The 26,274-nt window shown below is 37.7% G+C and overlaps 1 protein-coding gene across 1 annotated transcript in view; it reads left to right on the plus strand.

The window, feature by feature from the left end:
- Window positions 1-26,274, plus strand: part of LOC146697497 (phospholipid-transporting ATPase ID-like) — a 51,045-nt gene that overhangs the window by 7,458 nt on the left and 17,313 nt on the right. The window contains exons 2-9 of the mRNA XM_085476276.1: window positions 11,520-11,610; window positions 13,073-13,131; window positions 17,601-17,714; window positions 18,773-18,871; window positions 23,693-23,754; window positions 25,396-25,468; window positions 25,819-25,889; window positions 26,006-26,088. Coding sequence (XP_085332402.1) covers window positions 11,568-11,610; window positions 13,073-13,131; window positions 17,601-17,714; window positions 18,773-18,871; window positions 23,693-23,754; window positions 25,396-25,468; window positions 25,819-25,889; window positions 26,006-26,088 — 604 coding nt within the window. The 5' untranslated portion in view covers window positions 11,520-11,567. The remainder of the gene's footprint in view (window positions 1-11,519; window positions 11,611-13,072; window positions 13,132-17,600; window positions 17,715-18,772; window positions 18,872-23,692; window positions 23,755-25,395; window positions 25,469-25,818; window positions 25,890-26,005; window positions 26,089-26,274) is intronic.

The following is a 26,274-nucleotide window of genomic DNA, read 5'->3' on the forward strand; positions in this document are numbered from 1 at the left end:
AAGTCCCTTTTAACAGGAAGAAACCTTCGGCAGAACCAGGCTCAGGGTGGGCAGCATCTGCTGAAACCAGTTGGCTTGTCTTTGTAAGGTTATAATTTACCTTTGCAAAGGGGTCAAATAACAATACAGAGTACAGCAGCACTACTGGTATTTGACAAAGAATAACAAAGTTATCTACCAACCATGGCCACAGAATGCACTCAGAACATTCCACGCAAATGACAACTTGTACAGATGAGTAAATCTTAACACAGAGGGTTTTATAAAGACAAAACATAATACCATGGAGCCTTTCCTTCTAGCCATAAGAACAGAATAAGAAAACAGAGAGAAGGTCGAATTCCTAAAAATATAAATCACATCTCACATTTGACTTTAGAATACTTTGGTGTGCAGAGAAGTTCACAGTTGCGTCAAATAACTGGTCCTGTGGCTACAGAACAAGTACACATTAACACCCCTGCACCACCGTGCTTTGCAGTGTGGGTTTTTGTTTATATCCTGTGTTTGGCTTTCTCCAACATGGCTGTTATAGAAGTGTGCGCACTGGCTGATGATCAGTTAATCAAGTGCATTTTATTAACAGCACCTGGCTGCTACTTCCCCTCTTAATGCCTGTAGAAGTAGTAAGGGTGTACTTAGTTTTTCATGGGACTGCACAGCGTAGTTAACACTGTATAGTTCTGCTTTGGTAAAGCGCTTTACTTCAATTCAATAAAATTTTGTTTGTATAGTGCCAAATCACAACAACAGTTGCCTCAAGGTGCTTTATATAGTAAGGAAAAGACCTGGCAATAATACAAAAAAATTAAGAAAGCTCTTGAGCAAGCTCTTTGGCGACGTTGGAAAGGAAAAATTTATTTGTATAGTGCTTTACTGGTCCCTAAGGACTAGTAATGGCAAGCTACATTGTAGCCACAGCCACCCTGGGGCACACTGACAGAGGCAAGGCTGCCGGACACTGGCGCCACCGGGCCCTCTGACCACCACCAGTAGGCAACGGGTGAAGGGTCTTGGCCAAGGACACAACGACCGAGACTGTCCAAGCCAGGGCTCGAACCGACAACCTTCTGATTACAAAGCAACCTCCCAACTCTTGAGCCGGCAGAATCAGACTCAGGGAGGGGCGGCCATTTGCTGTGATTGGTTGGGGTGAGGGGAGAAAGACAGTACGAAGACACACTTTGGAAGAGAGCCAGAGATGAACAATAAATAATGATTAAATGCAGAGTGGTGGATAAACACATAAAAAGGTTAGTGAAGAAGAGACCTATTGTAGTGTAACTAAGGGAGGATTCAGGGTCGCCAAAAAGGAAAGTTTTAAGCCTAATCGTAAAAGTAGCGACTGTGTCTGTCTCCAAATGAAAACAGAGGAGCCTGAGGCTCTGCTTCCCATTCTACTTTTAAATACTCCAGGAATCACTAGTAAACCAGCAGTCTGAGAGCGAAGTGCTCTATTGGGGTGATATGGTACTAGGAGGTCTTTAAGATAAGATGGCTTCTGCTTATTCAATAAAATTAAATTTGATTCAGAATTTAACAGGAAACCAATGAAGATAAGTCTGTGTAGGAGAAATATGCTGTCTCTTTCTTGTCTCTGTCAGTACTCTCACTGCAGTATTTTGAATTAACTAAAGGCTTTTCAGGAGTTTTTAGGACATCCTGATAATAGTAATAAATGCATGAACTAGTTTTTCAGCATCACTTTGAGGCAGGATGCTTCTAATTTTAGTGATATTGCACAAATGGAATGAATATTTGTTTAATATGCACACTGAAGGACATGTCCTGGTCAAAAATGTCTCTGAGATTCCTCATGATGTTAATGGAGGCCGAGTTAATGCCAGAGTATTACCATCTATTGAAGTTACCTACCAACCAATATACCCACTGAATAAATGAATGAATACAATGAAAGCTAAACAGAAGAAGACAGACATAATTTCCTAATCCCCCAAATAGTTTTAGGTGATTGGCTAATTTTTGACTCAATTATATGTTGCAGCTCTACTTACCTCAAAAGGCTGAAGTGTACGGAAACATTCAGACTGTAAGGCAGCTATTATTAGCAAAAAGACAGATAACACAAGTACTTGCTGATAGAGACACAGGAGAAAACCTAGGGTGGAGGTTTGGGAATGCTGACCCCTGAAAACCAGGATCACCAAAGACAAATTTCAGTTTTTCTGTTAATCATTCTGAGATTATAAGTCACAGAGCTCAGAGTAAAACGATATGCAAACTGAACACGATGACACCTTCTACAAATATAGTAGGTGGGAAATGACTGCAAAGATAATTCACCATTATCTCTGCTGTCATTTCAAAGGTTTAAATAACCACAAAGAGACAAAAAGCAGTAAAACATAAGAAGACAAGAATCAAAAACAACGTCAGAGAGATGACTGATAAAAAATACATAGGTGGGGAAAAAAATAACCGCAAACACCCAAAACAATCGCATCAGTTATGAGAAACCAACAGACTCATTTTGTGTCTTTACTACGGTAAGTCTGAATTCGTCCAGTGTAGGAAGCAAACTAGTCTTCCCCCAGAAAACAATCCAAAAGTTTTTTTGTGCATCCTGCTCCTATGATGTGTAGGTATGCTTTAAGCATTGTTTGTTTCATCTTTTGGTCTGTGAGCTTTTCCCATCCCTAAACATAATCAGGTAGGAAGTCACTAGAGTAAAACAGCGAGTGAAAGCAAAACATAACCAAGAACAAGAGCTGAACTCCAGTCTCATCAAAAGTCTGCTGGGTTTTTTGTTTCACTTTTTTTACTGTGTTAAAATGAAACCACTACCATGCGGCGATTAGAGGAAGAGTTACACGATGCTTTCTATGGGAACTAACTAAACTAAGTTTGATTTGTTCAGAGGAGCTGATGTAGGAAGGCTCAGGCATCTCACACATCATTGTGTGTCAGATAATGCAGTGTTGTCAAACTACTGGTGTGGCAAAGTGTCACTGGATTATAATATTCATGAGAAGGCTCTGTCACTTCCAACGCATCATTTTTCATCAGTCAGTGTTACTCTTGCAATGAGATGCATTTGAACCAAAAGCACACTCTTTTCTTATTGGTGTATAAATCTAACAGCTACTTTCAACATCTTCTTCATACACATGGGGTCTTCATAGCATAACTCCACACTTTTGTTTTGTCTGATTTGTACACCAGATGCTGGGATCCTCTTCTTATTAGGCAAACGTCTCAACCACATGGATACACTAGTATATAAAGCTAAGAAGAGTTTGGATGTAAATGAGTCGAACAAAGCGTAAAATAGTCCAACGTTCTTCATTTAATCTTTAATGTCTCTGTTTTAGAGACGCTGTAGCTCTTTGTGTTGTGTGACGTACTGCTACCAAAGTCTACCTTGTGCGTTACTGTGAGACACAGAAAACACCTGACAAACAATTATATTCCTTTAATCTTTGACTGAGAAGCTCTTAAACTTGTGATAACATTTAATAGCCATTAAGAGTTTTCCACTGCTGAAACTTTTGTAAATGTTTCCTTCTTTTCTACACACACCTTTTCTCCACAGTGAAAACAGGGCCCATTTATCCAAAGCTCTGTTTGCCATTAGACAAAACACACAGAGAGGGAACATGCTTAGGGCTCTGAAAAAACAGCAGCTGTGCGCATTGGCTTATCTGTTACTGCAGGTCATCGTCTGATTGGTTCTTTTATGGAAACCGTTTTGCAACAGCTCTCATCTGCATGTGCAGTGTTGATGTCTATTTCAGGATGGCACTGACATTTGATGTTTGCGATATGTTGATAGCTTGTTGGAGAGCTTTTACCGAAGCTTTATAAATTTGACATAAATATTATAACCACAGCGCTTCAGTGAAGCGGAAATGCATTTTAAGCCTGACGTATGTTATCTTGGGAATTCTTTGGTTTCCTCTAACCTTTAAAAAACATGTTTTGAAGTTTTAAACTAAGACACCACCTTTGTTAATCCACAAGTCGCTTTTGTAATTAGTCATTTGATTGCTTTGTTAGCCTTAAGTAGTAGAAAACCATCCTTTTTCAGACTGGACAAATACAAAGGGAGCTTTTCTGTAATTTGGATTCATGCACACAGAGGAAAAGAGTCTTTCTTTCAGCTGCAATCAAGCAGTCTGTTTTGATAATAGAGCTCTGTTCAGCTCAGAAACCAGAGATCACCGATTGGACAAGACAGCCTTTCATTTGTGTGACCTCTGACCGGCCACAGGTGACTCTGACAACTTGGATACTCTTACACACCTTTGTTTGCATGATGATGGTGTTTGCTGCACTTTAAAGAGGAGAACTGCACAGAGAAAGTGTGCATGTGTGTGTTTGTGTGTTGTAGATGCATAAATCTGTTGTGCGTTATATATGTATGATCTATGCTGGACGATTTTAGTGGGAAGATCTGATGAAGGTTGGGATAAAATTAAGTTTAGCACAAGTTTTATTGTAAATTAAAATTGGGCAGCTAGCAGTTATGTTAATGATGATTAAGTGTAATTGATTCTTGAGTGTTTGTGTCTGTGTGTGTGCACGTTGAAGATAATTAAAACAAACAGTAGTGCATTCATCTGTGAAAGTGGTTTTATTTAAACCACAGTATGTTTATATTCAGTCTCCCCTTGACTCACTTATCTCTTTTCCACTTTGGTTTTAAAGCCAAACGTGAGTCTCAAAATGATTAAAACAGCACAAGTACCATAACTGGAGGAAGTCTTCATCCACTCCAATGTGAAATGTAGTTTTTAAGGATGTTTGACTTTTCGACTCTTTGGTTGGCTTTGTTGACAGATGAATATTTAAAGGATTTGAAAGATTTGTTCTTGATTTGTGTTATTCAGTTTTGTAAGAATTTCCCTACATAGCTAAGCTTTTCGCAATCCATGCCCCCGTGTACCTGAAATTTCAGCAACCAGGAAACTATTGGCTTCCATATCTGCACCGTACTGTATAAAAAGCAATTATCAGACTCTTCTCGTGCTTGATATGATTTATCAGTGAGTGAACATGTGATATTTACAGTAAGAGATTACACAACTCCAGCATGTTTCATGAGCCTGCAGGTTGAATTACATAACTAAACGCAAAAGAATGTTTTGTTTTGTTTATGTGTCATATAACAAAATACACATAACAAAAGTGGATGCCTGGTGCTTCACAGGATCCATAAAAACATGGAAAATCTGCAAACTTACATTAAAAAATGTTCTGCAAAACTATAACCACTATAATATCTCCATGAAACTGTGATTACATAAGAAGTGAACGTAGGAAAATGTTGTGCTCCTCTGGAAAAAGGAGGTGTGTATATAAAACCTTTGGGCCTTTCTTTAAGAATTTACAAGACATAGTCAAAACTAAATGCAAAGACTTTTGTGCAGCAGTGATGGCTGCACAAGTTTCTTTGCATATAACCTAACACAGGATAAGGATATACTGATAAGTCTGCTCTGAAAATTAAAACACGATACAAACACATTCTCCTGTGCTGATACTGTCAATGTCTGCACTTAAATTTGTTTTTATACCAGTGAAGCTCTTTGCAATTCTTGAATATGCTTCTGATATCGCTGCACAATAACACAGAAACATTATGCGTCACTCCAAAAAAAAGTTTATGAAACATCATATTGGTGCCAGATCTCTTTTAAAGATCAGAAAAAGTTAATATAAAAAATAATTCACAAGAAAATTCACTCTAAACTTATCACTAATTCAATACAGGTGTGTATAGTTGTAGGAGAAACCCTTATATTTATCTTGCGACTCATGCAGTGCCTAGATGAAGAAAATTTGCATTAATATCCTTAAAAAAATGAACAGTTTACAGAGTACAAGTAACTTTAATTATATTTTGTTAACAGTACTTGTACGTTGTAATTGATCAGATCTTAGCGACATTCTAAGCTAAAACAGCTGGTAAATCTCTCAGACCATCCATAACTTATTCAGTGGAATCAGTTTGGTCTTTGTGGTGTGTCAACGCAGCAGTAAAACTTGCAAAGTCACAGTCTGCCAAAACCAATTGCATGGATCAGAGAAACTTGAACAATCCACGCCATTTGACATTTGAAATCTTGCTAAGTCGTCCTGATGGCTGCAGAGGAATAAAATGAAACTTTTTTTCCTCTTTCACCAGGCTGGACACGCGTCTCGCTGTCGACCCACATGACTTCTGTGTTTGTCTGCAGAATAGACAGATTTTTTTTTTATTCAACTGAGTCACTTAGTGAATGAATGAGGGGTTTGTTTCCCAGCATTTAAGGGGTCTTGATGCGTGCTCAATCATCCAAGTAAGTAAATCCCAAAAGGTTGTTCATCTGGATGTAGCGTTTTCAGTGGGAGAAACATTTCTCAGACCTCACAGACATTGCTCCTTCAGTAGGCTGATTTGAGTTATTGTGCAAATGTACTTTTTAAGGTTGGGGAAACCTGCAGTCAGCTGAGACTGAAGAAGTCACTTGGATGGGTGACAAAATGTTTCTCCCCCTGAAAACGTTACATCCAGATGAGCAGAATCAACCTTTTGGAACATTTAAGGGGAGAACATTATAAGTGTTTGTGTTTCTCACAGCTGCACACGTGGAGAAACTCTGGCTTCCTGGTATTTTTTTTTGGTGTAAATAATGACATAACAAGTTTCCTTCGAAACCTCACTTGTTCCATCAAACAAAACTAGTCTGTTATCACAGTGAAAGTGAGTCCTGATAGTGTTGTTTTGTAATCTATCATTGATTACAAAGCAAGTAAGCTCTGTTGACTTTAGTTGGGCAATGCGTCAAACCCAGTTTTTACTTCAGCGCACCATTTCCACCGTAAAATTTCCTATTAAATTCTTCTTAAAAAAAAAAAAGATTATAAGCAGAGTTTAAAGTGGGATTTGGAAGTTGGGCAAACGTAGCAGTCCACCGTGGGGTTAACGAATTATTTATAAATAAGTGACATAATTCATTTGTTCTTTGTGTACAGGCTGTGATCCATTCACCTGTGCTGCTATTCCGAGATTCACTGCTCTTTGTGGAGTTTTCCACAAGATACAACCAGATATGTCACAAGCTACATGGATGATTTCCAAAACTGAAGATATCCCTAAAGCTAGAATAACAGATAGAATTCAGTGAGCGAAACTAATCAATATCACCTAAAATATAAATGTCTGCTACCCTTGGTGTGCCTCACATCTCCCATGAAAACCACAGCTTGCTCTGTACCACTGCATTACAGAGCATTATTACCACATTGCTATAAACTACCAAGTTTAGCCTGGATTAAACCGACCCAGACTGCCTAAAGAAAGAAGAATGTCTTGGTTTAGGCAGACTGTGGGATGTCACTGTTTTCTTGTTATTTTGCAAATATCTCTAAGTATGCATTAACAGACCTTTCAGATTTAGGTGCTGGAGTACCGCCCCACAATGTTTTCCATAGAATTAGATATATCATTTGTGGTTGTAGCAAGGTTGTGTGTGTAAAAGGAGGCACAACTACTCTTTCTAAAATGAATCAAGGTCTGGTTAGAGTGATCCACCGGGTTGAGGTGGACCTACAGAGCAGAACAAGGTCTATTACCATGAGTTACAGTTCAAGTTAATGGAGGTAGTTTGCCAGACACTGGGACTCAAGACTCGAGACAGCTGAATGACGCTGAAGACCAGCAGTGACCAGATTTTCATAGTGAGAGCAAAGGGATTTACCAGTAGTAAATCAGCCATGTTTTTGTCTTAGATGGATGACAAATTAACCAGCCTAGGAGACCATCCAAATGTAGAGTGGGAAAAACAGCCTCATGTGAAAACATTCAGATTTAAGATCGTTCAAATAGTTTCATTGTCTAATTTCGTCTTTCTACCCCACTCTCATTTGAATAATTCTGTTTTATCGATATCACCTCAGGGTCATGAGATTTTAAAGGACATCGCAATTAAAATGTGCAACATTAATCTGCAGGGTAATCTTGATAAAGGGGAGTAGATGAACCCAGACTGCTTTGCACTAACACCGAGCCGCTTTAGGCACGTAACTGTAACCAGCGAGCAAAAGCAAAATTAAAAGTATCCTAAAACAAAGTCTGAACACAAAACTCCAAAACTGTGTGAAAACTGAGGCCCTGGCTTCTTAAAACAGACCATTAGCTCACAGCATCAAATATTGCTTCTCACGATGCTACGAATCAACAAAGCCGAAGGACATCTGATGCTTTTTGTTGCGATGCCTCAAACAAAGCGTCAGCGTGCGATGCTTGGAGATGAAAGTATGTTTCACAATGCATTGCATAAGTATCCGGTGGATGTTTTTTTTAATTTATTTTTTTTACTCTTCATATATTTCCCAGCATGCATGCTGCTGAAGTCATTGATGGGCGGCTATCTGATCAAAACTGAAATCAAGATAGTTGCACATCAGTCACTTCCTGACACCATCATTTGTGAAGAACTTTGGTCAGAGGGGTCACACTGAGACAATGTTACTAGCAACAACAATCACGATCTTGTGATTGTTAACACTACAGAAAATCCTGTGATAATAAGAGAGGTGTTACAGCTTTTATTCAATCAGTGAATAAATAGTTTACAAATGGTTTTTATGTTACGTTAGCTAAGAAAATAAAAACATGTGAACACTGTATTTCGTTATGTTAAATTGCCCAACCCCGACTGTATTAGTGTCTTTGTGTGTGTGTGTCTGTGTTTGTGTGTTCTGTATGTATTTCCATACTTTCCTCACATTCTTCAACAAACTCATATGGTTGATATTTATAGCTCCAATGCTGACGTCACCTTGGCAACCAAAGCTGAGAGGCGGGATTCAAAAACCACAACTACTTTTGTGACACACGCTTGCTTCTCTCTCATAACCACATTTATGCTCTGTTCTTGTACATTTCTTGAACCTGCTAAATGTTTTGTGCACTGTATGTGTGGGTGTGTCAGTCTTGTCGCTGTCACACGTCAACACTACACAACAAGCTGTATATTTGCTTTTTAACATTAGCAGATTTTTTCTTATTCAGTGCATTAAAACACAACATCCTCACAGCAATGCAGTCCCACATTGAGAAGGGAGAAAAAGCAAAACCTTTCTGACAAATGCCGCCTTGCTTTTGACAAACACCAGCTCTGCCATAAGCAAGGCTGTGAGATAGCTGATAACAGTCATCATGACTGTCTCTATGATTCCTACTGCTGCTTATACACAGCAAAATCTCCAGTGTTAAATTAACACTAGAGAGTGTCTATATGGGTCCACACCTCTGAGTGTTAAATACAACACTGTTGAGTGTTAAATTAACACTTTTGACAGTGTTATATGTTTAAAAGTAACCTAGTCAGTTTTGAAGATTAACAAAGACTAACACTGAGCAGTGCTGGTTTTCTAACACTGGAATATTTCTAACATTTTGAGTTATTTTCCAGTGTTAGAAAATCAGCACTGCTCAGTGTTAGTCTTTGTTAATCTTCAAAACTGACTAGGTTACTTTTAAACATATAACACTGTCAAAAGTGTTAATTTAACACTCAACAGTGTTGTATTTAACACTCAGAGGTGTGGACCCATATAGACACTCTCTAGTGTTAATTTAACACTGGAGATTTTGCTGTGTAGAAATGAAGTTGCATAATTTCCTGTGTAACTGACATTATGGTTCCTTCAACTGTATGAGATGTTTCCACATAACATTTTTTAACTTGCATCAAGTTGTTTGTTTAAAATCCTGTCTTTTTAAGAATGTTTCAGCATTTTGAGAGGTTAAATGTCACATCAAACAATATTTAGAAAAAATGTTAGCGGGGAATGTCAGGAAATGATAAATGGGGGTTCTAAGTATCACACTACTTTGGACCTATGACTGCCTCTTTAAAGTCAAATAAGGTCAAACTTTTGTCTTTAAAACCACACTTAAAGTTCTATTGCATTTGTTTGTATTGGCAAAATTTGGGACACGATACTTGCAAAAAGTGACTCTAAATATCACATTACAGATTTCACAGCTCTAACTTTTGCATTTCACATCTGTTTTTCTTTCAAGTTGACCCCAAAATGCTGTATTTTTACTGCATTATAAACTTTTTAAGCATGTTTCAAAAGAACGAAGAAAACAAAATGAATATATGCAAAATGTGATACTATTCCATTTAAATTTTGTGCTCTTGTTACTATTTTTATTTAATATTTATTTCTAAGGATTTGATGGAAAATTTTTCATTACCTTGCCAAGGTAATAAAAGTTTTCCAAACCTTCCTGGATCTAGTTCTGGATCTAGAGCTCCTGACCTAGAATCTAGATCAAGATCGACTTTAAAAGGTAATTATTCCTGAGATGGGCCAAGGCTCAAACCAACCAATCAACCCTTACCCCACCTCTTTGGCAGAGGTAATAATCTTGACTTCTGTAATCATGATTCTCTCTTATAAATTTGCAATTAGTTTGGGGATGTTAAATTTATTGAAAAAATCTCCAGTGTTTTACCCATACCCTAACCCAACTAACTAACCGACCAACCCTAACCTCAGCTCTTTGGTAGAGGTAATAATCTCGACTTCTGTAATCATGGGTCTCTCTTACAAGTTTGCAATTCAATTTGGGATGTTAAATTTATTGAAACAGAGTTTTACGCATTTGCTGTTGATCAAATTCTTAAATAATATTAAATCCTAATAATAATTTTCTTTCAGTGAGTTTAAAATTGTGCCATGTGCTCCCACCAGAATTACAAACACCTTTTTGTCATAGAAGCAAACCCTTTTTAAATCTACATAAATTTCTATGATTTAGTAATGACATATCATTCTTGTTGCATATAAAATTTGTCTATTTATTTTGCACTAAATCCATTTTGACAAGTTACTGGTTTAAAGGGATTTGCGTATCCTCTTACATAATCCATGTGGTTAGGTTCGGCATTTGGCATTAACAGCTACACATGGTGTTCCTCACTTGGCGGAGACAGATACCACATCCAGATGTTGCTCCTGGCTCTGCCCTCTTCCTGCCCTGAATGAGAAAAGAAGAAGTGGATTTGTGGCGTAAGAGGGGAGTGTCCCCCTGAGTCAAGCTGTCCAGCATGGGAAACGTATGAAGAGGCCTGATGTAGACCTAGAGCAAGGGGTTTTGGCACAAAAAAGACGTCTTTTCCTTCATTAGATAGCCTAAGAGCTGTGTTTTTTCAGTTTTTTCCCCCTATATCGTAACCATTTCCTAACACACCTTCCATTTAGATGTCTAAACCTTTTCTCCCTGGCCTGAAAATAGTTTCCGGTAAGAAACAAAATGCCTTTTAAAGGGCATTTTGAGGAACGATTACCTCATAGAGCACATTACGGGAAAATGCTCTAATGACGGCTGGCAGCAATTCCTACTTTAACAGCACTGATGTTTCAACTCTTAGTTTCCAGGAGAAAGGCAGTAATATATTCGAGAGTGAATTTACTTCCCTGTAAGGGAGATAATTAGTGACTCATTTGTATCTTTTGTTAAGCCACATTATGACGATTTCTCTTGATCTTAACAGATCGGTATGATGGGCAGATAGCAGGAGGAGGAAGAAGAGGAAAAGAAGATGTCATTCTTTGGGCTGGACTGTGTCAGGAAGAAAGAGAGGGGTAAGGTTTGAGCAGGTTTAGTTTATTAATATCAGCAGATCGCCATAATATTTACCGTCTGTATTTTCACTACTGACATTACTGAAAAAATAAAATGAAAAACAGTCTCAGCCTAAAGCTTTGGAAGAACTTCCCCAGCAGATTTAGTGTTTTTATAATGGCGTTTAAATAATTATAATATTTAGAGTTCTAAACATTATTGTTGTTTTATATACAGTGCTTGACAACATTTCGACAGCAACTTTATTTCATCAACAGCGAAAAACTTGGCAGTAAGTGAAAGCTCCAGAACTTCAGCTGATGACCTGGGATTGTTTTTGTTAGTGTCAGGGAAGCAAGAGTAACAGGTTAGTGAGGTACGTTAAGCCAAAAGCCAGAGATTTCAGTCTCACAAATGATACTGGAGTTAGGTTGAAGGTTTCACTTTAAAATGCATTTTCACCAATAAATTTCTATACATGTTTTCAGTACAAAAAATTTCTTTGGCATAGAGTAGAATACAATAGAATAAACCTTTATTATCCCAGGAATGAGAAATTTCGGTGTTACAGCTCTTACAGCAAGGAAAAATAAAATATAAAAGGAAGACACAAAGTGGTAGACTGTGTGGACAAATGTGGAATATAGACATTAATATTGCACATTAGTGTGCCCACTAGCAGAAAGCCTGGATTTACTAAGAAATTGATAACTACTATTGCATACTCGAGCCAGCAAACTCAAAAATAGCCCAGCTATGTCGAACTTGCTTTACAGCAGATCGTTCTGGTGAACCCTAATTGAGTCATTGAGGCAGATAAACAGGTCCCGAGACTGTTTATTCAATTAGCTTGGCTTCGGGGCAGACTGAAAGGAAGCTGGGTTATTGACAAGCAAACAGAAGACTGGGTGGAGGCAGCTCATAGATTCAGTTTGCTATTTTTTCCCCTCCTAAATTAGCAAAGATTAGGAGATGCTATAAAATGCTGCAAACCTGTTGAAATATGGACTGGTTCCATTATGGCATGAGGACAGAACTGGTGTTGCACCACCAAAAGCACCAATTCAGCATAAAATAGGTTCCAGTGGGGTTCAGGTCAGACTCCAAAGCACCTGCCTCCAATTTTACAGGCGTTCATCATAACAAACGGAACAGGGGTAAAAAAGAGGGCATAAAAGTTAGTTTTTCTATAACAAGTTATACTGTATTACTGGATTTGAAAGAATTTCTAAATTTGGCACTAAAGCAGTGTATCATTAAACAAGGCCCTATTGCATTGTTGACAAGTCAAAATACTAGTGGGGGGAAAAAATCACTGCTATTTGCGTTTCACAAATTTATAGCATTTATAGTTTCTACACAGTTTTTTATTTTTTCATGCCAGAAAAAGATAAAAATCTACTCGCAGTTAAAAAAAAATTTAGATACAAATCAATTATGGTCGTGCTTTTTGTTTTTTCATTTTTGTCTTTTCTTTTGCAGAGCTGGAAAGGAAAATCAGAGCAAACGACCGCGAGTACAATCTCTCCTTTAAATATGCGGTAAGTGCTGAATAGAGTATACACTGCGTGTGTGTTATTGGTGAGTTTTCCACTCACAGTTCATCAAAGTGAAATTCTATTGTCCACTACAAACATGACTAAAATAGAGATGGAGATCAACAACAGATGTTGTCGCCCACGTATCTTTTAGACAAAACACTGTTAAACACAATTTCTGTCAGTCTCGATATTAACAACAGGAAAAAAACCTCCTTGGGGCTGTGTTTATGTGTCTGGATTTTAGCAAGATACGGGCTGTCAGCCAAAACCAAAGAGCTGAGGTTGTTGTTGAGTAAATGCCTTCATTTTCTGCTCTGAGTTGCTGCTGTCAAGGCCAAACCAGTGTATCAATAAATGTTACGCTTTAAAAACCAAAACGCGAACAAGAAGTTCTTTTAGTCTTGTGAACATAATCATTAAAATGTATCCAAAGCAGACATCATATAAAGTGTGTTCTTTTAGAATTTAGAATCCTCTTTATGGAGGATGCTGTTACTTGAAAAAAAAAGAATAAAAAATTTGTAAATAATAAAATTTTCAAAAGGTGTTTCAAATAGATGTTATTAACGCTAAGCTGTGTGTTAGCTGTATGCTAACATTCGGCTTAAAGAGGACACAGCCATTAGCAAATAAATGAAAACAGACATAAACAGTCATTTCCTCTGTTTGGGTAATTGTACATTTTACAGTCAAAACAAACTTTCAAGCGTGTGGGTGGTTGTTCTTAGGGAAGAAATGCAGAGATAGCGTGACACGTGAGCTGCAGTCCAGCGAGGCGGTGGGGCTTCTTGATAACATCCACCTGGTGCAGACAAAATGCCTCTCACTCTTTCAGATATCTGTAGGGACGTCAGAAAAGTCACATAACATCCATTAGAAAAACCCTGTGATACTTAAGGAGGAGTTTCATTACAGATTCTGATCTGATTAAACCGTAGACAAAGACTTCTCTGAGGATATTTAATCCTGTGTATGTATTTTGGTTCAAACAGATTAACCTCAACATTTTTAAATGGGTTAATTTTACTTAATCTGAGAGATGCTCCTAGGAAATGTAGTGTAATTATCAGTGAGACATTGTCCTACAACGACCTAAAAATATCTACAAAAAAATATAAATTGAGCAACGCTGAGAGTGGTTAATGCCACAAACAGGTTGCAAAATGAATCGTTTAATACACTAAAGTTTATAACCATTGAGCAGCTAAGGAATCTGTTTTTACCAGTGATAGAAGCTCGAGCGTTTGTGAGGCAAAGCATTTTTCTATTTTATTTATTTATCTATTTTTCTGTAGAACCTCTGCTTTCAGCCTCAGTCACGTCACTTTTACTGATAAGTAAATTACTGTGTGTATGCTGCTACTTAATCACAGATGACTTGTAATCACATAGACAAAAACATGGTAGGAAACCATTAAGCAGTGAACCATTCACCATGTTTTTGTATATACCACTGCAAACATGTAATTACATTCTTTCCCTTAGTCTGTGTTTTGTCCTGTTTCTGAAAGTTCTTTTCTTTCTTTTCTCTTTCCCATCACCCTCCAACCAGTAGCAGCAGATGGCCCCGCCCCTCCCTGAGCCTGGTTCTGCTGGAGGTTTCTTCCTGTTAAAAGGGAGATTTTTTTTTATCCCGCCGTCACAAAGTCCTTGCTCACAGGGGGTCGTTGGATTGTTAAGGTTTCCTTCTAAATACTGTAGGGACTTTACCTTACAGTATAAACCACCTTGAGGTGACTGTTGTTGTGATTTGGCACCATGTAAATCAGGGGTCTCAAACTCAAGCTGTGGGGCCTCTGCTGGCACTGTCATCTCACATGAGGCCACTTTAGTGTTCAAGTAGTACCAATCCCTCAACATGTTTCTGCTCTCTGCTCATATTGCCTTCCTAATATATCATTTTTTGCTTTTTAAAGAACTTATTTTAACGCTGCACTCAGCAACAAACACATCCTCTCTAACAAAAATGTAACTTCAAAGGCCAAATTGCTTTATAGTTCTTCACGTCAATATACGGCCGCAAGTAGGTGACGTGGGCCGAACGTTTGAGACCCCTGATGTAAATAAACCTTAACTGAACTGAATAGTAAGACAACCCAAATTAGTGAATGCTCATATATGTTTTACCTTTATAGAAACGCTTGTGGCTGTTTGCTCAAAGTCTTACCCTTTGGTAATGAGTTAATCTCATCTTCAGTCACTAATTTAATCAATAATTACAAAGTCTGACTGTGCTTAAAGTCAATATAATGTTTCACATTGGTTTGCAGATGCTGCTGGACTTGCTGCTTTTTCAGTAAAGATCCAGAGTAACAGGATAATCCATGACAAACATTCTCTGTTGGTGTCGCGACCGTGGTACGATGTGTCACTGAAGTTTGTTGAAATAAGGCAGAGAGGCTTGGCTCATTTTTTTAGTTTGTTGAATAAAACATAGGAAAATGTCTTATTGAGAAGAGTAGACACAGAACTGCATCAGGGATATGAGGTCTCACTCAGAACAAGTGCTTTCTAACTTTATTACTTTCTCAGGCTGATTACAGAGTGCTCTGATTATTAAATTAGTTGGTGTTACTGAGAATCTTTTCAGGAATATTCAAGCTGTACTCTCACTCTCCTTTATGCTACCTGCCTTTGGACCCAAACATAATTTTAGCCATTCAGTTTCCAAATGACCAAAAGCACAGGCAAATATTTCTTAAAAGCCTTAAATGTGATTACCTACCATTTGACTGTCTTATCACCAGAGATGGGCAGTAATGCGTTACTGTAATCTGATTACTTTTTTCAAGTAACGAGTAAAGTAAGGGATTACTATTGCAAAATCGGTAATTAGATTACCGTTACTTTCCCGTAGGAACGCTGCGTTACTGCGTTACTAAAACCGTGATTTTTTTTGCGAGAATGTCTCATGACAGTGACGTAAGCAAGTGCGACGTTGGTGACAGCAGCTGTGTGCAGATCAACAATGGATAATATATCGAGTGCGGGAGAGAGTATGAGCGTGCAGCGTTTAAAGTGTGGAAGTACTGACCTTACTTTGAGTTTGATTCCATAAAAAGTGACAAAAACATTAGCGTCCATCGTGCGTGGGAAGAAAACTTCTTTTTACAGCGAAAAAAACCCCTAAACTTCCGAGCAAGCACCGAGTAGCTACGACGTGATGGGAAACTCACAGAGACACTCGCGCGGATTCTTCAACTGACCGCAGCACACCTACACCAGGGTAACCCTCCGCCTACCCTGCTCCTGCTTTACAGGTGAAAATAGAGCAAAAGGACCGCTGAGTCTTTGACTTTATTTATTTTCTGCTGTGTTTTACTTGCATCTGTTTGAAAGAGTGAGTGAAAACACAAAAAATATTTTATTTTATGTGCTGGAATGTGTAGAAAATAGGTTTAAATGTTAAACTAATTTATTCAAGTCAGAGAATGTTGCATATAATTAAATGTTTTGCTTGATGCATAAAGTTAAAAGATTAAAACTGATAAAACAAGTTAAAAAAAGAGACTTTTCCATTTGATTACATTTTGTATGATGGATTATGTAGAAAAAGTAGAATTGGGCTGAAAGATCTATCACTTTATCACCTCTTCAGGTTGTAAATCGTGTTTTTAAAAAGTAACTAAGTAACTAAGTAATTAATTACTTTTGAAAATGAGTAATCAGTAAAGTAACGGGATTACTTTTTGGGGGGAGTAATCAGTAATTAGTTACTGATTACTTTTTTCAAGTAACTTGACCAACACTGCTTATCACCATTTATACTTAGAGCCCAATTTCCATAAAGCAAGCCATTAAGGTTTTATAGATTTATATAAGTGCAGTCCACAGAGTAAGAGCTTCACACAGTGACCGGATGCTTCGGATATAAGGCTTTATTTGTCCAGTAGTTTCCAAGATGTAACTCCTCACAGAAAACGCTTAAACCATGCCATATCTCATTTAATTTGTCCGTCAAGCTCATCTCTTTGTGTACCTCTGTGCCATTTCAAGCACTCGGGCTACACAGATCACTCTGTGGAAATCCCACACTGACCACTTGCATTTGCACTTTGTGTAGACCCCCACATCAGAAGACTTTCAGTCTCATGCGCCCATGCAGCAGAAATGTCATAGCAAGTACGGGGAAGCCCAAGATGCAATTACAAGATCAGTCCACCTAAACTGACCTGATTCACAAAACGCTCTGGCTGTTTAACCATTCGTCCAGAGTTACCCGACACCTCCACCCATCATTCTCCAACTACAACCCTCATTTAAACAGAAGGCTCACCATCAAATTCACAGTAGGGACAGCTAATTTTGTTTCCTAGGTCTATTAATAACTTTAATAACACTTTGCGCTTCCTTAAAAAATGACACAAATACTTTCATTCAACAAACTCCAGAATTTCTCAAAAGTAACTCTGCTGTCAGTTTTATTCTTAAATTTTTGTCACATCTCCTTTTCTTTCTGTCTTTTACAGACAAATGCCATCAAAACCTCCAAGTACAACTTCTTCACCTTCCTACCTCTCAACTTGTTTGAGCAGTTCCAGAGGATTGCTAACGCTTACTTCCTGTTCCTGCTGGTGCTCCAGGTGAGTTTTAAGCAAACCTGTCTCACTGTTAGTTGCCTGACACACTAATTACGGAGTGTGTATGACACTTTAATCTTTAACTTCTCAAAGAAAACAATGAAGGATACATGAATTAAATTGTTCACTAAAGAAGGAAAAGAAAGACAGAAGGAATTAAAAATGCAGAAACCCACATAAGGATCTGACGTCCAAAATAAAACTGAAAGAGGGAATAACACCAAACTCCCAGAGACAGCGTGATGCAAACAAAGGGGAACAGAATAATTACGCAAAGAAACAGGAAACAATCCTCAGCCGCACGAATCAACAGAACCACAGATAACACAAAGACGTGATGTAATGACTTATTCCCGAAAAAGGATTTTGTTCTTAGACTCCAACTCTTCTCCCAGTTTGTCCAAGAAACCAAAAAAATTAACCTCTGAAACAACTTCTTTATGTTTAATCAGTAACTTGATATATGTTCAGTTTTGCTTTTACTGTCAGAATCACTTCCTAAAACATCAAAGGAATCTTAAAGTTTGTCCACGGTTCGCACTGCAGTGATATTTAAGGGTGTGCAGTAATCCAAAAACAGGAAATTGCCTCATTATGTGCTAAACAGTCATGTTGCACGACAGAGTTTAAAGTGACCACTGTACCATAACAAAGGAACTTAGACACTGCAGTTTAAATTGATTAATAACCAACATCTGTTTTTTTCTTAATAAGTGCATCTAATCCACCAAAGTACACAAAACAGAAAATAGCTTTATTTAGATTTCCTATTGAAACAAAATTTCAATGGGAAGCAGATTTTGGCAACTCAAACACTACTCGGCAAACACAACACACATGTATAATTAAACAGAAAAAAATAGCAATAATATTGTTTAATAAAAAGTTGTGTTGACAAAGTAAGATCCTCTTTTCAAGTTTAAAATGGGCATAATGCACACAATCCTTTTTATACACACCTTTCTTTTCATTATGTAAGTAAACATACGCCCATGGCTCTTTACTTTATTCCAACCTGAGTTTAAATAAAGTTTTTCTTCTCTGCGTTTTGTGTTCTTCAGGTGATTCCTCAGATTTCCTCGCTGTCCTGGTTCACCACTGTCGTCCCCCTGATCCTCGTGCTGACGGTCACCGCTGCCAAGGATGCAACTGATGATATTGTGAGCACATTTGAAAATGTCTTCTGCTTTTTTAAGGCTAGATAGCAATGAAAAAACCAACATCTACAACCAAAATAATTCATGTCCTTTATTGTACTATTAGAAAAATTAGAAACTAATAAAAAGGTTACGTTTGTATCCACATCTTCTGAGTTTGCAATACAGATTTCTCAGTTTACATTTTAAATTCTGCACCCTGCTAAACCTCAAGTACAGATATGTTATCAGTTGTTATTATCCTTCTCATAAACTTAGAATTAATTCATTTCTAACTGTCACAGTTACTTATTGTCAGTAGATTAGACATGCGACCCTCCCTTCTCCAGACAGCTAACAGCGAGTGGCTAAACAAAGACAACAGCTGGTTATAAGCTAACTTTTGGCAGCAAATGCTAGACTGAAGCGTCCTAAAAATCACACTTTCCCTCTGAGTCCAACAAGGTTAGATCCATTTCAAAGAGAGTTTCACTAAAGCCGTCTAACAGCAGCTAGCAGAGGCTGAGCGCAACACTTACCGAAAATAAAGCTTACGAAATCCTCAGCAACTCACCTCACTGTCACTGTCATAAGACAGGAGTGAGCTTCACTGACTCATCCACTCATATTGGACTCCATTCACAAATCTTTACAGCCTCCTCTGGAGTAAATAGACCTGGACACTCGGCATATTGCCAGAGTTGTTTGTTCTACAGCAGCCAAGTAGCTTGAATTAAGAGGGGTAAGAAAACAGAATTCAGTCGACTGCAATCTGCAAAGTTACCGTATCTGTGATGAGATTTGGCACTCTAACTTTTAAGCTTCCAAATGCAAAACAGGCATGTCAGAAGATGCAAACACATCCCCCACGCACCCCAACACCCAAAAGAAGACCATACAACCATCACTATTGGGATTCTCTATTCAGTCAATTTATATAAACATCAAACAGCCCATCTCAAGCTCAATGCCTCTTCAGGTAACAACTTTTATGCAACTGTCTTTTTAATAATAGGATTTTGGATCTGATGTTAACTGTTAGTCACTCATTATGCGTTGCCCCCCATGTCAAACTTTAACTAGAATCTCCTTCAGAAACTGAATAATGAGAATCCCACCTCGCTTCACTTCAGACTTTGCATCAATCATTAACAAAAAGAGGACACCTGACATATTGTCATTATACACATATTGTCTACGACTTATTTATCTGTGTTTCACTCGATTTTTTTTTAAACTTGTCCTTTAAAACTGCTGTAGTGGCTGTCTGTCCTACCATAAAATTACCTTTTTCACACTATAATCTACCATCTCTCTAGTGCATAGTCTGTGTGATATTAGATAGTACTGATGTGAGACTAGAGCAAGTAATATTTGGTAAATTTAACATTATTTTGTGGCCTCCACTCTATCCAGGCACTTCTGTTGCCTAAAAGACATACATTCAACAACATGTTGAATAAAGGCAGCAACATAAAGAAGTGAGGAGAGGGAGCTGCCAATGAAGCTGAGAGAAGAGTAGATATGATTATTGTAACTCTACTCTGGACTCCAACTCGCTCACCTCCAACAATTGCAGCTTGTTCAGAATGCTGCGGCTCGTCTCCTAACCGGAACTGGAAAGTTTGCCTCCATTACTCCAGTGGTCTCTGATTTACATTGGCTGCCTATTAAATTTTGTATTGATTTTAAAGTTCTGCAGCTTACTTTCAAATGCCTAAACAACCTTGCGCCTGACTATCTCACCGACCTCCTCAGGCTCTATGCTGCCAGCTGTTATTTACGATCATCTGCTAAATTACTTCTGGCCCAGCCCAGACTAGGCGTGCCTTTGCCTCTGTAGCACCAAACCTCTGCCTGCTACCCTTCGTGCCTCTGACTCCATTCAATCCTTTAAAGCACGCTTGAAAACTCAACCTATTCCAACTTGCTAATTCTCACCGCTCACTAACTGCTGTATCGTTACTCATTTCTCTGGATTATCATGAATTTTCCTATCTCTGCTTACTAATGCCTTTGTTTGTTTCTCTATTTCACTTTGTTTTAATGGCTTACTGTTCAGTGTAATCATTTTACTGTTTATTCAAGTCAAAGTCAAGTCAAAGTTTATATACATAGCACATTTAAAAGACTAGTGTTCATCAAAGTGCTTCACAATGAAACCGCAGCGTGGGCAGAACAAAGAACAAATAGTACAATTATACTTTAAATTGCATTGACATGGCGTAGTGCAGGCCAAATGAAAGTCAAACTAATTTGTTTCAAAAACGTAGTTAAACAAGTGTGTTTTTAAATGGGATTTAAACGATTGAATTGATTCCGAAGTACGGATTTCGACTGGGAGATTATTCCAGAGTCTAGGGGCAGGGATGGCAAATGCACGGTCACCTCTGGTTTTTAAATAAGACCTTGGTTGCATTAGGAGCAGTTGGCTGGAGGATCTTAGTGCTCTCTTTGGGTTGTACGGATCAAGGAGATCAGTTAAGTAGCTAGGGGCCAGGTTAATTAGAGTTTTAAAAGTGAGCAGAAGGATTTTGAAATCAAGTGATATTTGACGGGAAGGTTAGCGAGGACAGGAGTGATCTGCTCATGCCTTCTAGTGCCAGTTAAGAGGCGTGCTGCCACATTCTCATAGCCAACTCATTTTCATTATTTCAGCTTCCTTCAGCTGTCTGCACTCAAGCCAGTCTTTTAATCAAGAGATTGGACGCATGTCCAAACTGTTGCTCAATTGAATATTTCTTCAGACATTTTTGCGAAAATTTCAGCCAATTCCGTCATCTGGGAGTTAAAACTGATTAAGAAATAACTTCCCCTCTCTCTACGTCTACTCTACAAATGGCAATGACAGTTTACCAGTCAGGTAAACAATGACAGCACATTTCATTAAACAAAACCCAATGTGCTTAACACAAATGACCGAAAGCTGCAAGTTCAAAAGGGATACGGCTTTTTATTTAATTGTCAGAATGTTTCCTTATTCTTTTATCAATTTGTGAGAAGCAAACCAGAAAAAAAAGCACTTGTAAAACAATGATTTCAGCAGTTAAGGTCAACCAGACAAATGTGCATGTGTGCCGGTGTTTGCATGTGAGTGGAAAAGGACTTAATGCCAAACCATTAAGACTGGCTCAAGGAAGAGAAACAGAAGTCTTTTTGTTAAGCAGCAGAGATCCTGACTGGTAAACGTCTGCTACTTTCACAGGGTCACTTGGTTCAGGGTTAATTTGATCTCAGCATTCCAGGTGTGACCAAGTGTGGTGAGGTAGATGACCTTGCAAAAGCAAACTATGGCTGGTGTTTGGAATGCAGTTGTAAAAGGAGAGTTTTACAAGTTAGTTTCAAGTCAGCTGCAGAGATTTCAAACTTTGTAATAATGAATTTAAAGTAATGCTACATCCCAATAGTGAGTAATTATTGCTCGATCTTCCTGCTTTATACTGGTGAGAGTATATATCATACTTACTATTGTTTGAGTACTTGCGATTGTTTTATTGTACTTTTTATATTTTACATTTATATTTATTATTGAATCTTGCACCAAGGAAGTGGCACTCCAATTTCGTTGTACTGTGTACAATGACAATAAAGGCTATTCTATTAAATCACTTAAATTGCCATTAAATTTTTCACAAAAGGAAAAGACCCAACAGAATGACTCTTGAGGGAGACGTGTTCAAATAATCCAACCAGAGGAGGGAAAACTGATATACAGACAAATCAAAGGGACAAAGGCATGTAAATGAACAATAAAAGTAACTAAACACAAGACAAACTAATTAAAGGTAGGGCAAACACTTACAAATGCAGATAAAAAAGCTAAAGATAGGAAGCAAGATAATCAAAACATTAGGAAAAAATATCAGACAACGGCAGAAAGTACAGGAACTCAATATAACACAAGAAATTGTTCAAAAAAATGAGATAATTGGAGATGAGAGAATTCACATATGAGTTGTTGCTAGAAAACTAATTGTTGGTTTTAGAAATTACTTACATTAAAACAATTAATTGCAGGTTTTTTTTCTGTTTAAAAAATACTGTCATAAATTCAACTGATCAACAGCCATCAGCAATTGCCAGAGAATTGACAACAGAAGTTAACAGTTTTGGATAACCACTATCTTGATGTGATCTCTTCACAAAGAATTAGAATAAAAAGGTCGGGTGATAACAAGGTGGAATGTAAAAGGTGAAAAAAAAATAAGACTTTGACTTCCCAGAAAGCAGAACATAAAATCCAGACAGAACCTCTTCAGGTTGTAACACAGAAAGAACAAGTTCAACATTAACTTTATTTTATTGTGGCTGTAACCTTCATTTTCTCTTCAACAGCCTGATCAGCATCTCTTTAATGTGTTGCCGTACAGATGAGTTTCTGCTCTGTGCAAAGCTTCACTGAGTTTGCCATATCTGAGCTGGGCCTTATTCATATTTGAAACAAGTAGTAACAGTAAATGTTTCCAATCAATAAACCACATTTAACCCTTTTGTAATCTGAATATAATTTCAGAAGGGAAGCCACCCTTCAGTTTTAGCTCAGTAGCAGACTCTCTGTCTCACATACAGAAATAAATAGTAAGTCTATGAGACGAGACAAAGAAGTGTCATCATGGAGGGAAGTAGACGTTTGCCTAAGAGTCTGAGGTTTAACTCAGCTAAAACCCTCTTCATTTTGTACAGTCACTGCATTATCATCTCTTCTCGCATACTCTGTTAGTTGGTGACTGATACCTTTTAAAGAGAAATTTGGTCATAAAAAAAACAACAACAAATCAGTGAACTCAGTTTGAGTTTCCTGTGACCTTTTCTGACTCAGTCCTGTCATTTTGTTCTGTTTCCCAGAATCGCCACAGGAGCGACAATCGAGTTAACAACCGAAAAGTCCAAGTCCTTATTGATAGAAAGTAAGTTTGTGTGTGTTTGTGTGGGTGGGTGGGTGCTATGAATCATATCCTCATGCACGGATTCAAAGTATTTGATGTTTCAGCTCTGAAGGTGGAATGTCACTTATGTGCCTGTGAGATCCCAAATAGAGCATAGCTCACATATTTGAAATAGTAGACGTAAGAGCAACAACAAAACAAGTGCTGCCCACCATCCTGCAGCTGCTTCCTGTGGCTATATTGGAGCGCAAAAAGGAAAATACAGGTTCAAAAATATCCACTGCGCTTGGCTATTATCAGAACAATTAAACATTATACATCAAGTGAGGTTCTAATTGTTTTAAGGTCTCAAAATTGCCATATGGGATGTTATCACAAGGCCTGTATACCATGATGTGATGATGTTATAATCAAATAAGAGATAAAGCCCCCATTTGTATTTTTACTTAGGAAAGGTGTGGTGGATAAAAATATTTTAACTTATATGTCTTCATTTCCTCCTGGCTGCCTTGCTCACTGTTTAGTCCACAAGCAGCTGCAGGAAAAAGTTTACTTCCTGCTGACACAAGGCCGCCTTCTGTTAAATACGCAAAATAAAGATCACTTCATTTTTAGGACTGGAGTAAATAGTTTATTTCACTAAAGCATATGTCCCGTTCATTATTCTGTGTTTAGTCACTGGGGAAGCAGCTGTGCTACTGAGATTCAGAAACAAACTCATACCACAGTACCTGTATTTATTGTGTTTTACATTCTGTTCTGTTTTTCCATTTAGATTTACTCTCCTATATTTTGTGTACTTTTTTTCTGTTTAATTAGAAATTATCAGTAAATTACTGAGTGATTTTTTTCTTGTCATATTTTATTGTAATTTCCTAAGCTCCATTTTCTTATAAGTTGTGTTTAATATTTGCTCCTGTACTTCAGTTTTTTGCAACTTTGAGGAAAAATGAAGTATATCCTATCAGAAAAAGGAAAATGCTGAATACTATTAAAAAGAACTGATTACAGGGTTGTAATAATCATTTTATTAATACAATAAATAGTAATAATGGTTTAAAAAATTCAATAGTGCCATTAGTATCCAAGAAACCTTTTCAATACATAAATCCCAGCAACAGTAGCCTCAAGGTGCTTTTTATTGTAAGGTAAAGACCTACAGTAATACAGAAAACACAGAAAACCCTGATAACAAAAATATTGTACTGTTTATATAATGATAACAAAAAAATACATGAAAATTATTTACAATCTTTGAAAAACTGATGTGAAAATTATTCCTTTACGTTGTTTTGACATGTTAAAGATTACTGCAAATATTAAGAAAACTTACAAACTAGAAAGAGATCATCCTAAAAATATGTCAGCTGTGGGAATCTGAAACACCAATATGAGCAGAAGCATGTAATGGGAAACTTGGCAAAGCATCCAGTTCCAGCCAACTATTAAAAACTCTGGCTATTATTGGCAGATAAATACACAGAGAGATAATACAGGACACTGGCAGGAACATCCAGCAAAAGGAAAATGACTAATATTAGGATGACCTTGGTGTTCAGTGGTTATTTGTGAGCCCTCAGAGCATTTGTTTCCTGACCATCTTCAAAGAAAAGGGAAAGTGATACTGTGCACACACACTTACCAACCTCTCCCTGTTCTCAGGCTACGGAGTGAGAAATGGATGAATGTGCAAGTGGGAGACATCATCAAACTAGAAAACAACCAGTTTGTTACAGTAAGTAGAGCATCAGAGGGTGGAAGTACTTCTTATTTGTTCGTTTTTCTCTTCCCCAACACATAGAATATAAACTGTACTTCATTGTGTTATTGTTGACTTCCTCTGGATGTTTTATTTTGTTCTTGTGGGTTGACTCGGTGAACTTTTAGCATGTCTGTTCAAAGGAACAGACTCATAACCAAATTAGGTTTAGGGGAAGTTTTTCATATTGTAATTTTGACGTTTTCTAAAAGACAAAAGAACAATCAGAGATGTCAGTAAACCTAACGTAAGTTTTTAGTTGAGTAATAAAATCCTGTCATTGATCACATACATTTTTACCATTTATAAATTCTTTGTGATTTCAGGCAGACCTCTTGTTGCTCTCCAGCAGTGAACCACTCAACCTTGTGTACATTGAGACTGCAGAACTCGATGGGTTCGTCTATTTTTCCTCCTTTTTCACATCTAACCACATCCTTCTGTTTTCACTTCCGCTTTATGCAGCCGTCTTCTTTCTTCCTCTTTTTAACTTTCTCGGCTTCTCTTCCTCAGAGAAACTAACCTGAAGGTGAGACAGGCCCTCCCAGTGACGGGAGACCTGGGGGATGATATTGAAAAACTGGCAGATTTTAACGGTGAGACTGTAAACACACACACACACACACACACACACACACACACACACACACACACACACACACACACACACACACTTTGATGTTAAATGTAAATGTGCTATATAAATAAAAATGACTTACCCTGTTAAGGTTATTCCTCACAGTATACATAGAAGGTTTTATTTATATAATAAATAAATGGCA

Source organism: Copadichromis virginalis, linkage group LG12 (assembly GCF_057382275.1).
Source record: "Copadichromis virginalis isolate Kocher_CV1m ecotype Utaka linkage group LG12, C_Virginalis_male_GT1.1, whole genome shotgun sequence".
Lineage (NCBI taxonomy): Eukaryota > Metazoa > Chordata > Actinopteri > Cichliformes > Cichlidae > Copadichromis > Copadichromis virginalis.